The sequence below is a fragment of the Nansenia antarctica genome, assembly GCF_963989245.1.
Source record: "Nansenia antarctica genome assembly, chromosome: 7".
NCBI classification, from domain to species: domain Eukaryota; kingdom Metazoa; phylum Chordata; class Actinopteri; order Argentiniformes; family Microstomatidae; genus Nansenia; species Nansenia antarctica.
Window position 1 is genome coordinate 5,517,789 of NC_137677.1, and position 22,567 is coordinate 5,540,355.

The following is a 22,567-nucleotide window of genomic DNA, read 5'->3' on the forward strand; positions in this document are numbered from 1 at the left end:
CTTGAGAGAGAGAGAGAGAGAGAAAAGAAAAAACCGGAGCGGATGCACTGACTGTTTGTGGTGAGCTGAGCCTTGTCAGTGAGCCTGTGTCAGTGAGCCCGTCGGTGAGCCTGCCCTGCGCTGCTCCCTCCATGTGTGACAAGAGGAAAGGGTTCGAGGACACACCGTTAACGTGGCTGAAGGTCGGCGGTCTCCATGGGAGGAGGGACACAGCACCAGTGAGCGGTCCGAAGAAACCCAAGAAGTGGAGAGCCAGTGGGGGGTGGGTGGTGGGGCTGGAGGGGCTTTATGTGAAGCTGAAGAAAGAAAAAGTCCGGATCATGGACGGCAAAGGGACATTAAAACTGTTCACCCGAAAGAAACGGGAACTGATCAAGACGCCTTCCATCACCAAGAAGGGCAGTGCAGGAAGCCCACAGAGCGCACCAGTGAGTATATAATAGCGCATCTATCTTCTCTGATTTCCTCTCTCTCTCTCTCCCCCCTGGGTCCGTCACTCATACTGATTTCTCTAGTCACTCTCTCTGGTGTCTGTCTGTCTGCTGCGTTGGAGAGGATAAACTAAAGACCCCTGGCTGTCTGGGAGATACAATACTGCAATACTGCAATACTTTGAACAGATGGAGGAGAGCTAGCCTATGGGGTTGTGAAAAGAGCAGCTTAGACAGACGAGTTTCCAATCCATCTTTGTTATGAATAAATAATGGATCATGCAGTGACAGATGCAGTGGATCATCTATTGTTGGTGAGAAAAGAAAGGGAGAAATCTAAGCCCTGCTTCAAATAGAGGGCATGCTTTTGTTGTAGGAAATTCTGCATTTAGGTGCAATTGAATCACTTTAGGGCTTCTATGATGATATTGTTGTTTTTCCAATTTGTTTTTAAACAACCGTTAGGGTGTTGTATGTACCACTAGGCCTATTATACTTTGTACTTTTGTCTGTTTGGACAACGTGGATCAATTGTTTTGTATTGATAGAAAAAGAAAACAAACAAACATCAGGAATGTTTTTAGTGGGTTATTTCTAAGGTGAGTTTAGGCGATTGCAATCCTCTTGCAACGGTCAGTCATGTTCCAAACGTGACTTCTGCTAAAGACGATGGTAGAACAATAGGAAGGAACAACATGCTGAAACGGGGAGGCAAAACGAGCTATAACCCCTACTCCACGGGTCAGAGAATTAAAAAAGAGGAATCGAAAGCCAAGAGCAGATTGGACATACTACCCAACAAACCTACCGTTTGGCTCAAACAGGTACGTCAAACATATGATCATTTCCAACAGACTATTAGTTTAGTTTCACCACCATAATAACCATAAAAGGTGTTCTTGAAGCGAGTATCCAGCACCTGCTGTAGTTGTCTCTGTGGCGCCCCCCACTGGCGAGGTATGAAGGTGTCATGCACCTGCTCTTCCTGGTCAGGCACTGAGGCTGTTACTAATAATATACGTTCTATGTTCAAAACAACCGTTTAAAGTCATGGTTTAACGTAAGTGTATGCTGGATATTGCCAAGCGTATCCCGGTCATTTCATGCCCTTTATGTTATGACACATTCTGTTATGCCTATTCTTGTGTCTTGAGTAGAACAGTCAGTGTGGACATTTGGCCCGGCGATTTCAGGATATGTCCGCTACATTTCATCAGCCTGTTTCCAAATCAATAGTGCCCCAGAGCTGCCAGAGTAGTTTCTCTATTTTAGTGAGCTGTTCGTTTTTAGGGTGTGGCCAGCCAGCCCTAGCTAGAGTCAGGAAGTGTTACACAACACAGGATCTTGTGAAAGTCTCTGTTTGTCTGTTTATCAACAACAGTCTGCTCAAGCCAACAGCCTCTCCTCCTCCTGACCGCCAGCCAAAAAACATCGGTCACAATATACGTCGTGGTACTAGATGACATGAATCATCATGATGGCACCCTCCTGTTTATCCCATGACCCCCCCTCCCCCTCCCTCTTCTCTCCCTCCTTTGTGTCACGCAGCTGTCCATTCTACAAGAGCAGCCTCGTCGCGATGCCGCCGGAGACACCACACCCTCCGCTTCCTCCTCCTCCTCTTTCTCCTACACTCTCACTCCCACTTCTGCCAGCCTCCTGGACCCCTCCCTCTCCTGCCCGGGGACCCCCAGCGCACAGCACAGCAAGCTGGCGGGGGTAGCGGTCGGCGCGGGGGTGGGCGTGGCCATCCCGTCCCCCGTCGGTACCCTGAAGAGGCCCACGGCGCTCAGCCGGCACGCCAGCGCGGCGGGCTTCCCCCTGCAGTCCTGGGTGTTCACCAAGGGCCAGGGGAAGGGGGCCGTGTCCCCGAGCCCTTCTTCTTCCGCGGAGGGACCGGAGAGCACGGCCATCGAGGTGGAGGACATCCCCTCACTGCTGAGAGACGTGGCGCGCTTCGCAGAGGCCGTGGAGAAGCTGAAGGACGTGGTGATGGGAGAAGGTGAGATCACGGGGGAGGGGCGGTTGTGGGCGCAGGAGGTAGAGCCGCCGTCTAACGATCACAAGGTTGGCAGATCGGCGGTTCGAGCCCCTCGAGCTGACATGTCAAAGTGTCCTTGGGCAAAACACTGAACCCCAAATTGCTCCCAATGAGCGGGCCGGCCGGCGCCTTGCATGATAGCCTGCCGCCATTGGTGTGTGTGTGAATGAGAGGCCGTTGTAAAGCGCTTTGGAATAAGGCGCTATATAATTCAGTCCATAAGAGCAGAGGGGCCAATCCCGAATCAACCCCTAGAGCCTAGACTCTACCTCTGGGCACTCCATGGTGCCTAATCCTAACCTGATTCCTAAATAAACGTAGGTCTGTATGTTTATCACAGAGACTGCCAATGGCCCCTGGCCTGAGCTAGATTACTCTTCCTGATACGACTGGTGGATTGATGATTCACTTGCTTAGTCAAATGTATCGATTGTAAGTCGCTTTGGAATAAGGCGTCTGCTAAATGCCCAAAATGTAAATGTAAATGTATGGATCGAAAAGGTATACAGTTATTGTAAGAGCTCACGTCACCTTGCTCTTCAGGCTTAAGTGGATGTTTCCCTAGATTGTTTGCACCTATCCAATTTGTCCTACCTTTCAGATCGATACAATCTGAATCTTGATCTGGGGGGGGGAAGAGGCTTGGGGTGTATTTGGAATTTGGTAGCCTAATACTCTCTCTGAAACATGGTGGTGGTTTGGTTATTCTTTCTCTGTTTTTGGTTGGTTTTCTTTCAGAGAGTATACAGGATATACAGTGGGAATTATGAGGTTACAGTAGGGGCTATTTTTGGGCCAGAAGAGACAAACAGATATTTCTGTCTGTATATAATTGATGTTCCCTCGTTGTCGGGTGACTTGGGGTTAGGCTGGGGTTTGGCCTGGGCTTGGCTGGGTCGTGACAGTCGACCATTGTTTCCTGAGTGTTATTGTTGTCTCTCTAAAGACGTCTGGAATCTCAAATCCTCCTACATGATGCACCACACGTTAGCATGCGCCCAGAACAATGCTGTTTTGACCCCCCCTCCCCCTCTCCTCCTGTTCACCACGTGTTCCGTGTGGGTGGGGGAAGGGCGGGGCCGTCTTTTACACAAGCGACCCTGAGCTTCCTCTCTCTCTGTCTCTCTCTCTCTCTGTCTCTGTCTCTCTCTCTCTGTCTCTCTCTCTCTGTCTCTCTCTCTCTCTGTCTCTCTCTCTCTGTCTCTCTCTCTCTCTCTGTCTCTCTCCCTCTCTGTCTGTCTCTTTCTAACTGTCTCTCTGTCTCTCTGTCTCTCTGTCTCTCTGTCTCTCTCTCTTTCTCTCTCTCTCTCTCTCTGTCTCTCTCTCTCTCTGTCTCTCTGTCTCTCTCTGTCTCTCTCTGTCTCTCTCTCTCTCTCTCTCTCTCTCTCTCTCTCTCTCTCTCTCTGTCTCTCTCTCTCTGTCTCTCTCTGTCTCTCTCTCTCTCTCTCTCTCTCTCTCTCTCTCTGTCTGTCTCTTTCTAACTGAACTACTGAAGTTTCCGCGGTCGTACACAGACCGCAGCTCGAGCAGGAAACCAGCTTTTTGTTTACTGCAGACTTCAAGACACTCTCTTCCCTTCTGCACGCGAAAAGTGGTGCAACGCCTCCTCTTTAAACTCCAACAAACTTGAAGGAGTCGTGCCAAAAAGAGAGAAAGAAAACGCTCCTAGAAAACCAGACCTAGAAATGTACCGGTCTAGTGATGGAGAAAGCTAAGGCAGGGCTAAAAGTGTCAACTGAATCATCATTGATTGCAACGTATTGTATGGATTGTATTGTATTTGCGTATGAGGAGTCGTAGGGAGACAAGTCAAGAACAGAAAACGGTCACAGCTCAGATTAAGTTGGGTTTTATTTTTGCTTCCATGAGTCAGGCTATAGAGGACTGAACCTTGGCACAAAGTGACAGCAACCCACCCATGCAGGCAGGCAGGCAGGCAGGCAGGCAGGCAGAGAAACCTAAACAGGAAACCAAGATGGATCGCCTTTGACAGAGAGGCCTCGTTCAGACTTCCTCCTCTGATAGTCGTCTGCGTCAGCCTGACCCCTGACCCCGTCAGCCCAATGCGGCAGTCTGCTTTCACGTCCGGCCTTGTGATAGTCTGCGTCTCGCTGGGTCCGCCCTCTGATCTGAATCTTATCACATGGATCATGATCAGTACCAGGCGCTGACTTCCCCCGAGTCAGATCCTGACTAAACACCAACACCCCCAGGCCCGCCAGGACCAAAGATGACGACGATGATGATGATGATGATGATGGGTTGTTTTCTGGTTATCTTTCATGGTCTTTTTAAACATTGTATGCAGAGGTAGTCCAGGAAGTAAATCTATCCAATAGGCACGTAGCAGGCGTGCTACAGCAGGATGGGTGTCCTTTTTAGTATCAGTTTCTGAAGAGAACATGTCAGAAAGTTTCAGCTCAGCGGATCCTCTCTGTGACACGGGGGTCACACTTGAGGTCACGCCACCCCTCTGTCCCTCACGAGACGTGATGTGCTGTGGAGGGAGGGTGGCGGGGGGGGGGGGGGGGTAGGGAGGGGGGGATAGATGGAAGGAGAAGAGGCCGGGGGGAGGGGGGTTCTCCATGAGTCTGTGTCTGTCTGACGAGAGGAGGAAGTCGGAGGCAGACGCGTCACTGCCGACATCAAAGCAGATCTGAAACGGAGCCAACGTCCTCTGCTGTCCGTCCTCCTGTCGTCTAGGTTATCAGTTTTGCTCTTTGACTGTCTGTTTGACTTATGTCTTATGTGTGTCTCCACTTCGGTAATTCCCTCTGGTCTTAACCCCCCCCGCCTCACCTCTCAACCTCTGTTACTGTGACTTAACACTCAGTCACTCACGTCACAGTCCTTATTAAGTAAATTCCCTGGAGTTTATTGAATCCTGGGTTGGATTCCATTCCGTGACGGGTGCTGGGCAGATGTCTCGGAAGTAATGAGTCAAAGTGAAAAAAGATTAACTGCACATTGCACACACTGCACGCCAGTGTTTGAATTAGTCTGGCAAAAGAGGTGGATAACCCCGTCTCTCTGTATGCATAGCAAGCACTGTGTCTGGTCACACAGGCAGGAGAACTGTCTAATGCTGGTCTGTCTTATGAGGTGTACAAGGTCCTAATCGTGTGCGTGCGTGCGTGCGTGTGTGTGAGCGTGAGCGTGTGTGTTCCTCTGAACACGTGTGTGTTCCTCTGTCTGACCCTGGCTGTGTGTTGTAAGGGGTTCAGGGTCCTAATCGCGCGCGCGTGCGTGCGTGCATGTGTGTGTGGTCAGAGGTCCAGGGTCCTGTCTGACTGTGTCTTCTCTGTGTGTGTGTGTGTATCTGACTGTGTCTTCTCTCTGTGTGTGTGTGTGTGTGTGTGTGTGTGTGTATCTGACTGTGTGTTCTCTCTCTGTGTGTGTGTGTGTGTGTGTGTGTGTCTTCTCTCTGTGTGTGTGTGTGTGTGTGTGTGTCTGACTGTGTGTTCTCTCTGTGTGTGTGTGTGTGTGTGTGTGTGTGTGTGTCTGACTGTGTGTTCTCTCTCTGTGTGTGTGTGTGTGTCTGACTGTGTCTTCTCTCTCTGTGTGTGTGTGTGTGTCTGACTGTGTCTTCTCTCTCTGTGTGTGGCCCCCAGACAAGCAGGAGAACCGACGGCCGCTGGCCCACGAGTGCCTGGGGGAGGTTCTCCGGGTTCTGCGACAGGTCATCAACACCTACCCCCTGCTCAACACCGTGGAGATCCTCACCGCCACCGGCCACCTCATCTCTAAGGTCAAAGGTGAGGCGTGGGAGTGGCCGGGCCAACGACGATTACGATGGCTGAAGTGTCCAATGTTGTGAACTTAAAAGAAATCAAGTCAGTCACAGTTTTAGAACGAGCATGGCTCGTCCGTCTCCATCGTTACGTGTATGAAAAGTCAGGAAGCGAATGACGTTTACGTTCATCATCTTCATTTGCTGGTTGTCCCCCGTGCCAGATTGAAGACCAAGGGCGATAGAGCATTTCCAAACCGTGGCCCCCAGGCTTTGGAATGCTCTGCCCTTGGATCTTAGATCAGCTGGCTCGGTTGAGGTTTTTAAAAAACAGCTAAAGACTGTGTTGTATAGACAGGCTTTTGGATAGCCCCTAGGGCCTGTCTCTCTGTGTCCTGCTGATGCTGTTGTACACCTGTTGTCTGTTACTTATTTTTATTTTCACTTGTTTTGCCTGTTTTAACCTGCTGTGGCTTTCACTCTTGTATTATGTTTTACTGTGTCTTTTTCCTTGTTATGTAAAGCACTTTGTGACCCTTGGTCTGGGAAAGGTGCTCTATAAATACATTTTACTTACTTACTTACTTTTACTTCATTTCAGGATTTCACTATGAAGTTTGCAACGAGGTGGATAAAAAGGACTTTGAGAAGGCCATCGAGACTATCGCCGTCGCCTTTAGTAGCAAGTGAGTAGCAACCCCACGTGGTTCACCCCTCCTTCCCTGTCTGAGAGCGAAATAACTTTTTTTCACAGTATTTCCTGTCACAGGTATCTGTTTGACTTTGAATTCTTTCGACTTGTGGTAACCTCTACAATGAGCCACCGCAGCACTCCAGGTGTTAGACTGGTCCACTGGTATACTGGTGGTATGGGCCATATATCGTGAGCTTAGAATGATAAGGTTCTATCTCCGTTTAGAATGATAAGGTTCTATCTCCGTTTAGAATTATAAGGTTCTATCTCCGTTTAGGGCAGTTCAGAGATATTGAGCGTCAAAGTTTTTACATTCCATTACGTTTTGTGAGATGGAACCTTTGTATTTTATGAATTACTAACTCAAAAATGTCAACATTTAAAAAATAACACCACACAGGCATTAATAAACACCTAATGGATCAGATTATGTAAAAAAAACTCTATTTTGACAAAAATTGAGATAGAACCTTATAATTCTAACGTCACGATATGTAACTGGTGGTCATAGGAGGGGACAGTATCAGTATGGGGGGGGGGGGGGGCGGAGGTGTTGTGTAGAGACAAAAAGGAGCTCTGTGATGAAAAAAAAACAATAAAAAAAAAACATGGGAGAGCCATTTGCATGAGGGTGAGCAGAAAACAGGAAGTGGAGCGGTGGCTTTTTTTGTTTTTTCGCGTAGAAACAGAACACGAAACTAAAGACGCAGCCATTTGACGCCTGCTGTCTGAAGAACAGGTTGATCAACAGACAAGGAGCACACTACGTTATCCTCTGACAGGATGTGCCGTATAACAGTAACAATCACTTTAGTTTAGACACAGATGTAAGGCTTTATCACGCTCTCTCTCTCTGCCTGCTTGGCGTTTCGCCCCATTTTTCCCTTCACGAGGAAAATGTCTAAATCTCTCAAACGACGCGATTGGCTGAGCGTTAAAACAATGGCTAGGTGCTCTGACGTGTACACGACACACAGAGCTGAGTAACACGTGTACACAACACACAGAGGCCTACAGTGTTGTTCTAAGAAGCAGCTGTGTGTTGTTCAAGCCCTGACCAACCACAACAGGGCCCAGGGCAGCGCCACAAAGAGGAAGAGAAGTGTGTGGGTCTGTGATGCCGCTGTCCCTGTGTGTGACGGCCTCTCTGTTCTGTTCTGTCTCCTCAGCGTGTCAGAGCTGCTGATGGGGGAAGTGGACAGCAGCACCCTGCTGTCTCTGCTGCCCACAGAGAGGAGCCGGGTGAGAGAGAGAGAGAGAGAGAGAGACTCTGTGTGTGTGAGTGTGTGAGTGTGTGAGTGTGTGAGTGTGCGAGCGTGCGTGCGTGCGTGTGTTTGCACATGCCTATGTGTGTGTGTGTGTGCATATGCCTATGTGTGTGTGTGTGTGTGTATATGCCTGTGTGTGTGTGTGTGTGTGTGTGCACGCGTGTGTGTGCGCGCGCCTCGCTGTGGCAGGAGGTGTGACAGTCTCAGCTCTCAGAGCGGATGTTTGCGGGGCAGTGAGGCCAGCTTCCTGCTGGCACTGACACAGTGTGTCTTTATCTCTGCCTGTCCTCCCCCCCTCCCCCCAACCCCACCCCCAACCCCACACCCCCCACACACACAGGCAGCCTCTGAGACTCCAGATAACACAGCTCCCGCCACCCTATTCATCATGTAGCTCAGCCACTGGCACGTTGTCATAGCCTGGGGGTCATTACGACCCGCAGCCCGGGGCTATTATGACCCGCAGCCCGGGTGCCAAACACCATCATCATACACCCTGTTGTTGTTTTGAGTGTCCTCACGAGAGAGGCCTAGTAGAGTGAAATAGATCCCCCCCAGCCACGTTCAGTAAATCACCACTCGGCGGAAAAAAAATAAAGTCTTTACGCATTATCCTAAAAAAAAAAAAACGGTATCATTCGCCCAGAGACGAAGCGCTTGAACAGGGTATCTCTCTGCCTGAATGAAACTGGAACGTGAAAATGGAACTGAACTAAGGTCGAGTCCAGATTCAGTTTATTTTACTTGTTGATAACTAAAACAAAAATAGCTTCTGTTACCAGTACGCACTCCCTGTCCAACCTGTCTGATAGCCATCACCCCTCTCTGTATGGGTGGCCGTATAGGGGTAGTGGTAGGGCCTAATGGATAGTGAGTTGTGGTGATCAGAAGGTCGTGAGTTCAAATCCCACCTGGGAACACCACCACTCGTGTGCCCTTGAATAAGGCATTTAGCCCTAAGTTACTCCAGGGAGAATGTCCCTGTCATCTCTAATTGTAAAATAAATGGTTAAGATGTAAATGTCAAGGCCATCAGAGCTATTCGGTTGTTAAGTCTGACGTCACTTTGTGACGTTTAGCAATTTCTGGGTCCAAAGAAAAAAATCCCCGCACCAGAGTACCCGTGTACTAAAGCGGTAGAATGACAGTTCAATCGTTTTTTAGACTCGGATCTATTCATACAACAAGGGACGCAGCACTTTCCTGTTTTTTTCCATATTGTCAGCGTCTTTGAGCCTCGGGAAAGCGCTATACAAATATTATTTCGCAAATAGCATTTCGAAGAGAGCACCTCAGCCAATGCTGGACCCGGAAACACGTCACGACTTAACAACCGAATAGGAGCTAGAAGAAGGTGTGGTTGAAGGTGTGTGATCAGTGACCGTCTCCCTCCCAACCCTCTAGTCGATGGAGAACCTGCACGGGCCGTCAGGCCAGGGGGCGGAGGGCAGCGCCTTCAGGAACGACCTGCAGGACCTCGGTAAGACAACCATCTCTCTCACTCTACTGTATCTAACCCTAACCCCAATACCACACACACACTACTGTCTGTCCACTACCACACACACTCTCTCTGTATGTCCAATACCACACACACTCTCTCTGGATCTCTTACCTCCTTCTCTCTGTCTGTCTGTCTGTGTGTGTGTGTGTGTGTGTCTGTCTGTATCTGTATCTGTATCTGTATCTGTATGTGTGTGTGTGTGTGTGTGTGTGTGTGCACGCACCTGCGTCTGTGTGTGTGTGTGTGTGTGTGTGTGTGTATCTCTGTGTGTGTGTGTATCCTTGTGTGTGTGTGTGTGTGTGTGTGTGTGTGTGTAGCGATGAGGGCAGAGGAGGTGGACATCATCCTGCAGCGCAGCGAGGGCGGCGTGGACTCGGCGCTGCTCTACGCCAAGACCATCAGCAAGTACATGAAGGACCTGATGAGCTACGTGGAGAAGAGGACGTCCCTGGGTGGGTCGGCCAGCACGGGGCAGAGCTGCCCGTGGACATAACCACCTATGACCTTGACATAACCACCTTATGACCTTGACATAACCACCTTATGACCGTGACATAACCACCTTATTCGGTTGTTAAGTCTGACATCAAACGTGACGTTTAGCAATTTCCTGGTCCAAATAAAACATTCCCTCGCACCAGAGTACCAGTGTACTACAGCGGTAGAATGACAGTTCAATCCTTTTTTAGACTGGGATCTATTCATACAACAAGGGACACAGCACTTTCCCGTTTTTCCCATATTGTCAGCGTCTTTGAGCCTCGGAAAAGCGCTATACAAATATAATGAATTATTATTATTACTGCGGCATTTCGAAGAGAGCGCCTCAGCCAACGTTGGACCTGGAAACACGTCACGACTTAACCACCTTATGACCTTGACATAATGACCTTGCAGGCAGGTGATCGTTTGGGTGTTTGTTACTTGAAACAACACATTCATTTGTTTGCATGTTTTGTTCCAACAGAGGTGGAGTTTTCCAAGGGCCTACAGAGACTGTATCAGGCCTCCAAGCACAGCATCACACAGGTAATAATCCCTGCTTCACAATTGAACAAAGTTATTGTTTTCATAATTAATTAATAATTATATTATACATTTTCAACTCGGTGATGACATCCAGTTGAATATATTATTATTCCGTTTGTAAAGCGTCTTTGAGTGTCTAGAAAAGCTCTATGTAAGTCTAGTGTATTATTATTATTACTATTATTATTCAGATGATGACGTTGCTGTTTTTTCTTTTTTTCTTTCTCACGTTCATTCTTTCCTCCCTCCTTTTGCCTGGTCTCCCTCTCTTGTGTCAACCTCTCCTTACGCCCCCTCCCTCTCTTCCGTCTCTCCTCCTCTCCGCCTCCCCTCCTCTCCCTCTCTCCTCCTCTCCCTCTCTCCTCCTCCCCCTCTCTCCTCCTCTCCCTCTCTCCTCCCCTCCTCTCCCTCTCTCCTCTCCTTTCCTCCTCCCCCTCTCTCCTCCTCCTCTCCCTCTCTCCTCCTCCCCTCCTCTCCCTCTCTCCTCCTCCCCTCCTCTCCCTCTCTCCTCCTCCCCTCCTCTCCCTCCTCCCCCTCTCTCCTCCTCCTCTCCCTCTCTCCTCCTCCCTTCCTCTCCCTCTCTCCTCCTCCCCTCCTCTCCCTCTCTCCCCCCTCCTCTCCCTCTCTCCTCCTCCTCTCCCTCTCCTCCTCCTCTCCCTATCTCCTCCTCCCCTCCTCTCCCTCTCTCCTCCGCCCCTCCTCTCCCTCTCTCCTCCTCCTCCCCTCCCCTCCTCTCCCTCTCTCCTCCTCCCCTCCCCCCTCTCTCCCTCTCTCCTCCTCTCCTCCTCCCCTCCTCTCCCTCTCTCCTCCTCTCCCTCTCTCCTCCTCCCCTCCCCCCTCTCTCTCTCCTCCTCCTCTCCCTACCTCCTCCCCCCTCCCCTCCCTCTCTCCTCCTCCCCTCCCTCCTCTCCCTCTCTCCTTCTCTCCCTCTCTCCTCCTCCCCCCAGCCCCACATGCCCTTCTACTCCATCTACTCCTTGGCTCTAGAGCAGGACATGGAGCAGAGTGCAGGAATACATCAGGCCACCTCCACCCTGCACACACAGACCTTCCTACAGGTATACACACACACACACACGCACACACACAATACCCCCCCCCCGCGCACCAGTACACAGCCAGACCTTCCTCCAATTACACTACATACAAGACTGAACTCTCTCTCGGTTATGAATAATGATGATGTGTGTGTGTGTGTGTGTGTGTCTGTATGTCTGTGTGTGTGTGTGTGTGTGTGTGTGTGTGTCTGTCCCGTACCCCCAGCCTCTGATGCAGCGTAAGCACGAGCACGAGAGGAAACGTAAGGAGATCAAGGAGCATTGGCACCGGGCCAAGAGGAAACTGGTGAGACATCATCAACCCTCCCCCCTCCCCTCTCCTCTGTTGATGCAATACGGCTCACGAACAACATGTCATCTGCCCTCGTCTGAACCCTCCACCGTCGCGGAGAGTCTCACGTTGACATAACCTCAGTTCTGTTTGGACTAATCCCACGTAGTCGTACCCCGGGGACGTGTTTGTCGTAGGTCCCAAGGCCACCCACCGAGAACTGTCCTAAACAGAAAAAAAACTGACTTAAGTCAAAGTTTCCCGTCTCTGTAAATCTCGTATACCCATGTTAGGGCGGCTGTGGCGCAGGAGGTAGAGTCTGCGTCTAATGATCGCAAGGTTGGCAGATCGGTGGTTCGAGCCCCGGCTGGCCACATGTCTAAGTGTCCTTGGGCAAGACACTGAACCCCAAATTGCTCCCAATGAGCGGGCCGGTCGGTGCCTTGCATGGTGGCTTGCCGCCATTGGTGTGTGAATGTGAGTGTGAATGGGTGAATGAGAGGCCGTTGTAAAGCGCTTTGGAATAAGGCGCTATATAAGTCAGTCCATTTACCATTTACCATGTGTGTGTGTGTGTGCCCCGCGGTCAGATGGAGTGTGAGGTGAACCTGCGGAAGGCCAAGCACGCGTACATCGCCCGCTGCGAGGAGTACGACAAGGCCAAAGCAGCCGCTAACAGAGCCGAGGAGGAGGGCGGAGGATCCACGGCCAAGTCCCTGGACAAGAAGAGACGGGTGGAGGAGGAGGCCCGCAACAAGGTTTCTTTCACTGCCTACAACTCCCATCACCCCCCATATCACCTTCACTGCCTACATCTCCCATCACCATCACCTTAACTGCCTACAACTCCCATCACCCCCCATATCACCTTCACTGCCTACATCTCCCATCACCATCACCTTAACTGCCTACAACTCCCATCACCCCCCATATCACCTTCACTGCCTACAACTCCCATCACCATCACCTTAACTGCCTACAACTCCCATCACCCCCCATATCACCTTCACTGCCTACATCTCCCATCACCATCACCTTAACTGCCTACAACTCCCATCACCCCCCATATCACCTTCACTGCCTACAACTCCCATCACCGCCCCATATCACCTTGACATCCTACATCTCTCATCACCCCCCCATATCACCTTGACATATACACATATTGGTAGAATTTAGTGAAAAGTGTTGCCGAGCGGCCGGTGGTGTGCGTTTGTCTGGGACCTTAGCCCAGCGTGACTAGTGTGTGTGTGTGTGTGTGTGTGTGTGTGTGTGTGTGTGTGTGCGCGCGTGTGCGTGTGCGTGTGTGTGCGTCCAGGCGGAGGAGGCGGAGGCCACCTACAGGACCTGCATAGCGGACGCCACCACGCAGCAGCAGGAGCTGGAGCACATCAAGGTGACGGTGCTGCGGCAGCTGCAGGAGGTCATCAAGCAGAGCGACCAGATGCTGCGCTCGGTCAGTACGCACGCATGCACGCACACGCACACACACACACACACACGCACGCACGCACACGCACACGCACGCACTACATTTCAACAATGGTCAATTACATATACAAATTTCCTTCTTTCCCTGTCCTCTCTCTCTCTCTCTCTCTCCTGATGTCCAGCGACAGGGTGGAAAGGTTTAAAACCACGTTCTACAAGTTACATTTACATTTAGATTTATATTTTTGGCATTTAGCAGACGCCTTATTCCAAAGCGACTTACAATCAATACATTTGAATACTAAGCAAGGGAATCATCAATCCACCAGTCGTAGCAGGAAGAGTAATCCAGCTCAGACCCGGGGCCATTGAAAGAAGGAAAAACCTTGTTCTATCTCCTTCTTCTAAACCTAGGGTGTTTTTTTTGGGTTCTTGTTTTTTTAAATTATTATTATTATTATTATTTATTTATTTTTATTATTATTATACTTTTTAAATATATATTTAGACACTGGAGAAACAGAGAAACAGTACAAGGGGGGCAATAGACGTTTTTAGGGACACAGTCACCTGATTATACCCCCGTAGACGTCTTCTAAAAAAACGGCCATCCTTTTTGTCCCACTCCAGGCCACCATCTCCTACTACCAGATCATGCACATGCAGACGGTGGCGCTGCCGGTCCACTACCAGACGCTGTGTGAGAGCAGCAAGCTGTACGACCCGGGCCAGCAGTACGCCGCCCACGTCAGGGACCTGCAGCTGGCGGAGCAGCCGGACGTCCAGTACCGGTTCGAGCCCTACAGCGCCACCGCAGCCTCCGGCCAGTGAGTGGCGCCACCCCAGCGAGCTCCACCACACCACGAAACAACAACCTCACAGCAGCAAAAACCTCAAGATGTTTATTTTTAGATCTCAATTGTTGATCACGATACTAGAAAAAGTGTTTGTTTCATTCGATACCAGATCGTGACGTTAGAATTATAAGGTTCTATCTCCATTTTTGGTCAAAATTGAGTTTTTTACATAATCTGATCCATTAGGTGTTTATTAATGCCTGTGTGGTGTTATTTTTAAAATGTTGAAATGTTTTAGTTAGTAATTACATAAAATACAAAGGTTCCATCTCACAAAACATAATGGAATGTAAAAACATTGACGCTCAATATCTCTGAACTGCCCTAAACGGAGATAGAAACTTAGGCGTAGATTTAGCTATGCTGGCGTTGTGTTGCCTGTCCACTGATGACTGAAACCTGTCTCCTCAGGCCGGCGTGTCGACCTCGTAACGACAGCTTCAACACAGACCACCAGAGCGCGGCAGAGAGCCCCCCCAACGCGGGAGAGAGCGGGCCTGGGGAGGGGGCCACGGCCGAGGACAGAAAGAGTGAGTACTGGATAACAGATACCATGTCAATGTGGTCGTTCACGTTGTTGTTGTTGTCATTCAGATTTGGATTCGTTTGTACATATTTCAAAGAAAAACATTCTATTGTATTCTTACAAATAATAATAATAGTTGTTTTGTAATGTTTTCATTGTGTTAAGATGAGTGTCTTTTGCCACTGTGTATCACCCCAAAGATTGCTTTACAGCAGGAGAGCAAACAGAGGGAAGATGCTGTAGTTTGCATTCAGGGTGTAATCCCTCATATTCCAGTATGTTTATTGTCCGTGGTGTTCTTGTCTGCGACTCTTCCAGGACGAGGTCACAAGTCGTGGGGGTCTACAGTCAGTGACACAGACAGCGTAGGACTGGACGGAGGTCTGGAGTCTCCTGCCACTAGTACAGGTAATAGGAACACACTGTGTGTGTGTGTGTGTGTGTGTGTGTGTGTGTGTGTGCGCGCACGCGTGCTTGTGCACTTGTGCGTGTGTGTTTAAGCTTGTGTATTGTGTGTGTGTGTTTAAGCTTGTGTATTGTGTGTGTGTGTTTAAGGTTGTGTATTGTGTGTGTGTGTGTATAAGGTTGTGTATTGTGTGTGTGTTCCAGGGGACATCAGTAAAAGGACCGCCTCCACAGGCACCATGTCGTCCAATGAGGACGCAGACGAGAAAGACGGGAATGTGACGTCTTTTGAAACACCAAGTGAGACCTGAGACTGATCCTCTGTGTGTGTGTGTGTGTGTGTGTGTGTGTGTGTGTGTGTGAGTGTGTGAGTGTGTGAGAGTGTGTGTCTGTGTCTGTGTCTGTGTGTCTGTGTGTCTGTGTGTGTGTGAGTGAGTGTGTTGATGATGTCACTTCTCTCTCTTCCTCAACAGACATCAACGGTATCGAGCCTGAGATCTCGGCCCCTACCGGTCCCTTCCGGAGCCTCGGCCTCTCCAAAGCCGCCCAGACTCACCGGCTGCGTAAACTGCGGACACCGTCTAAGTGCCGGGAGTGCGACAGCTACGTGTACTTCCAGGGGGCAGAGTGTGAGGAGGTGAGAGGAGGATGCTCCAAGTCTCTGTCTCTCTCACACCAACGTGTAGAAAGCCAGGAGTTCTGCTTTGTGTTAATTTCAGCCTTTTAAAGGTCCTCCTGTATGTCACATTCAAGCTTTCTAAAAGCTTGCTGATGGTTGGAATTAATATTTAGGGATTGATTTGCTAGCGATCAGGGAATGAAAGACATTTTTCATTTTACAAATCGTGACGTTAGAATTATGAGGTTCTATCTCCATTTTTGTCAAAATTGAGTTTTTTACATAATCTGATCCATTAGGTGTTTATTAATGCCTGTGTGGTGTTATTTTTTAAATGTTGACATTTTTTTGTTAGTAATTAATAAAATACAAAGGTTCCATCTCACAAAACATAATGGAATGTAAAAACTTTGACGCTCAATATCTCGGAACTACCCTAAACGGAGATAGAACCTTATAATTCTAAGCTCACGAAATGCTGTTTTTGGGCCTTTAAACAGTATTATAAAACCTCATTCACACAAATAAACTAAATTCAGAGTGAACAGATCCTAGCACTAGTAACAGACGCCCATGCAGATGATCTGACAGTGGCTGTTGGCTGTTTTAGTTCCTCCTTTGTACTGGACAGAAACAATAGACTGTCGTGTGCCTGCATGATAAGATAAGTGTGCTTCTGTTTTTGGGTTTTTTTCTACAGGGAACGAGCCCTAACCATTGGTTCTCTCACCTAACTCCTCTGCCCCTCCCCCTCTGCAGTGTTTCCTGTCGTGTCACAAGCGTTGCCTGGAGACGCTGGCCATCCAGTGTGGCCATAAGAAGCTCCAGGGACGTCTCCAGCTGTTCGGCAGGGACTTCTCGCAGGTGGCCAGCGGCAGCAGCGACAGCATCCCCTTCATCATCACCAAGTGCATCTCTGAGATCGAGAGGAGAGCGCTGAAGATGAAGGTGAGGAAGAGGGAGATGAAGGAGCGTGTGTGGGTGTGTGCGTGAAGTGAAGTGAAGCTTTATTTATATAGCGCATTTCGTACATGAATGCAACTCAAAGCACTTTACAATGATTGAAAACAAGATTACAGAATAGAACAATGATTGAAAACAAGATTACAGAGATGCGGGGGGAAGGGGACACGAGACAACAGGAAGGGAGGGGAGGGAGGGGTTACATCTTTGCTTACACTAAACACGTGTGCGCGTGCGTGCGTGGTCCGTTATGGTGGTCAGGTCGGTGTCAATGGTGTGATGCTGACTCCCCTCTCTCTCTCTCTCTGTCCAGGGTATATACAGGGTGAACGGGGTGAAGACTCGCGTGGAGAAGCTGTGTCAGGCGTTTGAGAACGGGAAAGAGCTGGTGGAGCTGTCTCAGTGTTCCCCGCACGACATCAGCAACGTGCTGAAGCTCTACCTCCGACAGGTACACACACACACACACACACGCACACACTCTCAAGATCAAGACACTCTGGAAGTCTTATTTTTCGAATCAACGTAAATGTAAAGATAATGACCCTCTCCCTCCTCCTCCTCCTCCTCTCCCTCCTCCTCCTCTCCTCCCTCCTCCCCCTCCTCCTCCTCCCCCTCCTCCTCCTCCTCTCCCTCCTCCTCCCCCCTCCTCCTCTCCCTCCTCCTCCTCCTCCTCCTCTCCCTCCTCCTCCTCCTACCTCCTCCTCTCCCTCTCCTCCCCCTCCTCTCCCTCCTCCTCCACCTCCCCCCCCCCTCCTCCCTCCTCCTCCTCCTCCCCTCCTCCCCTCCTCCTCTCCCCCCTCCTCCCCCCCCTCCTCCTCCTCCTCCTCCTCTCCCTCCTCCTCCTCCTCCTCTCCCCCTCCTCCTCTCCCTCCTCCTCCTCCTCCTCTCCCTCCTCCTCCTCCTCTCCCTCCTCCTCCTCCTCCTCCTCCTCCCCCCCTCCTCCTCCTCCTCTCCCTCCTCCTCCTCTCCCTCCTCCTCCTCCTCCCCCCTCCTCCTCCTCCTCTCCCCGCTCCTCCTCCTCTCCCTCCTCCTCCTCCTCTCCTCCTCCTCTCCCTCCTCCTCCTCCTCCCCCCTCCTCCTCCTCCTCCTCTCCCTCCTCTCCCTCCTCCTCCTCCTCCTCTCCCTCCTCCTCCTCCTCCCCCCTCCTCCTCCTCCTCCTCTCCCTCCTCTCCCTCCTCCTCCTCCTCCTCTCCCTCCTCCTCCTCCTCCTCCCCTCCTCCTCCTCTCCCTCCTCCTCCTCCTCCCCCCCTCCTCCCCCTCCTCCTCCTCTCCCTCCTCCCCCTCCTCCTCCTCCCCCTCCTCCTCCTCCTCCTCTCCCCTCCTCCTCCTCCTCCTCCTCCCCTCCTCCTCCTCTCCTCCTCCTCCTCCTCCCCCCCTCCTCCTCCTCCTCTCCCTCCTCCCCCTCTCCTCCTCCCCCTCCTCCTCCCCCTCCTCCTCTCCCTCCTCCTCTCCCTCCTCCTCCTCCTCCTCTCCCTCCTCCTCCTCCCTCCTCCTCCTCTCCCTCCTCTCCCTCCTCCTCTCCCTCCTCCTCCTCCTCCTCCTCCTCTCCCTCCTCCTCCTCCTCCTCCTCCTCTCCCTCCTCCTCCTCCTCCTCTCCCTCCTCCTCCTCCTCCTCCCCCCTCCTCCTCCTCCTCCTCTCCCTCCTCCTCCTCCTCCTCTCCCTCCTCCTCTCCCTCCCCCTCCTCCTCCTCCTCTCCCTCCTCTCCCTCCTCCTCTCCCTCCTCCTCCTCCTCCTCTCCCTCCTCCTCCTCCTCCTCCTCCCCTCCTCCTCCTCTCCCTCCTCCTCCTCCTCCCCCCCTCCTCCCCCTCCTCCTCCTCTCCCTCCTCCCCCTCCTCCTCCCCCTCCTCCTCCTCTCCCTCCTCCTCCTCCCTCCCCTCCTCCTCCTCTCCCTCCTCCTCCTCCTCCCCCCCTCCTCCCCCTCCTCCCCCTCCTCCTCCTCCCCCTCCTCCTCTCCCTCCTCCTCTCCCTCCTCCTCCTCCTCTCCCTCCTCTCCCTCCTCCTCCCCCTCCTCTCCCTCCTCCTCCTCCTCCCCCTCCTCCTCCTCCTCCTCCCCTCCTCCTCCTCCTCTCCCTCCTCCTCCCCCCCCTCCTCCTCCTCCCTCCTCCTCCTCTCCCCCTCCTCCTCTCCCTCCTCCTCCTCCTCCTCTCCCTCCTCCTCCTCCTCTCCTCCTCCTCCTCCTCCCCCCCCCCTCCTCCTCCTCCTCTCCCTCCTCCTCCTCCTCCTCTCCCTCCTCCTCCTCCTCCCCCCTCCTCCTCCTCCTCTCCCCGCTCCTCCTCCTCTCCCTCCTCCTCTCCCTCCTCCTCTCCCTCCTCCTCCTCCTCCTCCTCCTCTCCCTCCTCCTCCTCCTCCCCCCTCCTCCTCCTCCTCTCCCGCTCCTCCTCCTCTCCCTCCTCCTCCTCCTCCTCTCCCTCCTCCTCCTCCCTCCTCCTCCTCTCCCTCCTCTCCCTCCTCCTCCTCCTCCTCCTCCTCTCCCTCCTCCTCCTCCTCCTCTCCCTCCTCCTCCTCCTCCTCCTCCTCCTCTCCCTCCTCCTCCTCCTCCTCCTCCTCTCCTCTCCCTCCTCCTCCTCTCCTCTCCCTCCTCCTCTCCCTCCTCCTCTCCCTTCTCCCTCCTCCTCTCCCTCTCCCTCCTCCTCCTCCTCCTCCTCTCAGCTCCCAGAGCCCATCATGCCCTTCCGCCTGTACAACAGCCTGATGGGCCTGGCCAAGGAGAGCCTGCAGACTCCAGGGGGCCAGGGAGGGGCGGCGGAGACAGTGACCGGGGCGGTGAAGGGGGCTGATCTGGTGGACCTGGGCCCAGACACTGACCCACACATCCTGGTCCTGGTGGAAAGGCTGAGGGAGCTCCTGAGAGAGCTGCCCAAAGCTAACATCGCCACGCTGCGCTACATCGTACGCCACCTACGCAGGTCAGCAGCTCAGAGGAAGGATGACTTTGTTCGAATACGCCAACCTACTTTACAATGGGAAAGCATACATGTTTTTAATAAGAACATGTTTAATTTTTAAAAAGCATGATTTTACATACCAATAGGCCGGAATTATATTTACGCTCATTTGTCCAATTGTCTCACTTATGTCTTATAACTATTCGTGAGCTTAGAATGATAAGGTTCCATCTCCGTTTAGGGTAGTTCAGAGATATTGAGCGTCAAAGTCTTTACATTCCATTATGTTTTGTGAGATGGAACCTTTGTATTTATTAATTACTAACTAAAACATTTAAACATTTTAAAAATAACACCACACAGGCATTAATAAACACCTAAAGGATCAGATTATGTAAAAAAAAAAAAAAAAAAAAAATGGAGATAGAACCGTAATAATAATTCTAACGTCACGTATTGTCACTTTATTTATCTTGACTTATCTTGCCTTATTTGCCCCTCCCCCCCCCCCCCCCCCCCCCTCTCTCTGGTCAGGATTGCGGAGTTGGAGCAAGACAACAAGATGAGCCCCAGTAACCTGGGTATCGTGTTTGGCCCGTCCCTGATGCGTCCCCGGCCCACCGGGGCCACGGTGTCCCTGTCCTCCCTGGTGGACTACCCCCACCAGGCCCGCATCACAGAGACGCTCATCGTCTTCTACACCCTCATCTTCCAGTCCAAACACGCCAAGACCTCCAGCAGCCGCACAGCGTCTACTTCCGCTCAACAGGTGTGTGTGTGCGGGGGGGGGGGTGGGGGTGGGTGTGTGGGTGTGTGTGTGTGTGTGTGTGTGTGTGTGTCGTGTGTCTGTCTGTCTGTCTGTCTGTGTGTGTGTGTGTGTGTGTGTGCGTGACGAGAGAGATGCATTTAAACATATACCCTATTGTATGTTGCTGTCTATTTCTAAGCTAAATGTGAGCTTACAGAAAAGTAACAACATGAATGAAGGTTCACTATTTGAACACATTCATTTGCTCCACACTTCGAGGCCAACTAAATACCAAAGTCAGGAACAGTTTGAGTTGAAACTCAACTTCCCCATTTTTTATGAACCAGTCTTTGTTCTGTTGATGTGTCGCCCCCTGCTGGTTCAGAGCGGCGCTGCGGACGGAGGGATGCCAGCCAGGGCCGAGGGAGAGGAACAGGAAGGCGGTGAGGAGCAGAGTAGAACAGACTCTGACAAGATGGAGGAGTTCTGTGGTAAGAGAGGTTTTTAAATACACATTCTTCTTGATGATTCTCAGCTAAAAGAAAATATTTTTCACGGAACATACACACAACCAGTGGCGGACACAACCAGAGGCTGTTTGAAGGGCAGGGGGGGGCGAAAAGAAAAAAAGGGCATCTACTGCACAACATGGGACCCCATCAGTGCACATGGTCAAGTTTAGACCATTGGAAGGGCAGCCAATAGGGCACATCCTCTAATTTTGCCACTCAAAAGGGCACTTTAGTGTGACGTTTTTCAACTGTGGGGGCACATGGTCAAGTTTAGACCATTGGAGGGGCACCAATAGGGCATGTCCTCTCATTTTCGCCACTCAAAAGGGCACTTAAGACAGCAGACGTTTTTGAACCGTGGGGGCACCAGGAGGGGCGGTCGCCCCCCCCCTGCCCCCCCCCCCCCCTTGAGTCCGCCAGTGCACACAACTGATCTTCATATGCCTTTGCGACATACCCGTAGTAACATACCTATACCTGCATCCTCCTCCATCCAGGCAGTTCCCAGGGTTCCCTGGGTTCCAGCGAGCAGCTGCCCGACTCGGACTCAGAACTGGACGAGACCGGCCGGAGGGCGACATCACAGCGTCCCTTCAGTCTGGTCAAGCAAGAGAGCGAGGTCAGCACGGAGGACGATCAGCTGAGCTGCAGGGACAGCCTGGACCTCTCCACCCAGTCTCTGAGTCTGCTGCCCCAGACCGACCCCGATCAGGACCAGGACCAGAACCCAGACAAAGTCCAGGACGAGGAGGAAACGCCCAGAGCCTCTGATGACGTGGACCCTCCTGCCCCCCCAGACAGCGAGCCTCCTCCAGATATGGAGGCGTCTGAACAGGAGCTGAGCACCTCCCTGGCTGAGCTCAACATGAACCAGTCCAACAACAACTACGTGCTGGGCCTGGCTGGTCAGCCCCTGGCGCGCCTGTGCGGAGGGAAGCTCACCCTGACCAGGGATCGAAACAGGGAAGCAGAGTTTGTTTAAACACGACGTTTTAAAACCGCAAATGAAAAGGCTTGTATGAGATTTTTGTATTGTGCCCACTTTTATGTGTTACCGAAATTCTTATTCTGTTTTTACGTTTGTGTGGATGTTACAAGGTATCCTGGTTTTATCGTTAATATTACTGTACACATTGATTGACGCAAACAGGCTTAAAATTTGTTTTAAACAATGTTTTTACACTGCTCTCAAAAGCTTAAATAATGCTTGTCTCGTCGATAATTAATTCAGGTATTTAAAGTGCTGCTGGTTTTATTTCAGCACTAGAAATTTGAAAATGTGTCTTTGCATTCAAGTGATTTTTATAAATGTCAATAGCAACGCCTTGCCTTAATTTGTATGTATGGTTTCAGTGTAATAATAATAATAAAGGGATCATTCTATTTTAAATGTTTGAACTCTTCAGGATTTATTTGGAAAATGTTTGCGCTAACTATTACCATATGAAAGGTAATAGCTGACTAACAGTTTAGAAATAAAACTGAAAAAAGGAACACCATTTTTACAAAGCCAAAGTTGACTACATTGTAAAAATCAAATCACTCATGCAAAGTGAGTGTCAGGTTGAATAAAAAGGGAACACTCATTGGC

At 51.1% G+C, this 22,567-nt stretch overlaps 1 protein-coding gene across 1 annotated transcript; it reads left to right on the forward strand.

The window, feature by feature from the left end:
* Window positions 1–296: 296 nt before the first annotated feature.
* On the forward strand, window positions 297–22,294 carry arhgap45b (Rho GTPase activating protein 45b). The gene is made up of 23 exons (XM_080537323.1): window positions 297–428; window positions 1,980–2,433; window positions 6,084–6,227; window positions 6,804–6,888; window positions 8,066–8,138; window positions 9,569–9,644; window positions 9,986–10,120; window positions 10,636–10,697; window positions 11,645–11,755; window positions 11,961–12,041; window positions 12,617–12,784; window positions 13,345–13,482; window positions 14,088–14,284; window positions 14,726–14,844; window positions 15,159–15,248; window positions 15,450–15,545; window positions 15,719–15,882; window positions 16,624–16,812; window positions 17,141–17,278; window positions 19,481–19,737; window positions 20,251–20,491; window positions 20,850–20,955; window positions 21,474–22,294. The coding sequence occupies exons 1-23, from the start codon at window positions 321–323 to the stop codon at window positions 21,956–21,958; spliced, it is 3,717 nt and encodes a 1,238-aa protein (XP_080393449.1). The 5' UTR covers window positions 297–320; the 3' UTR covers window positions 21,959–22,294.
* The last annotated feature ends 273 nt before the right edge of the window (window positions 22,295–22,567 follow it).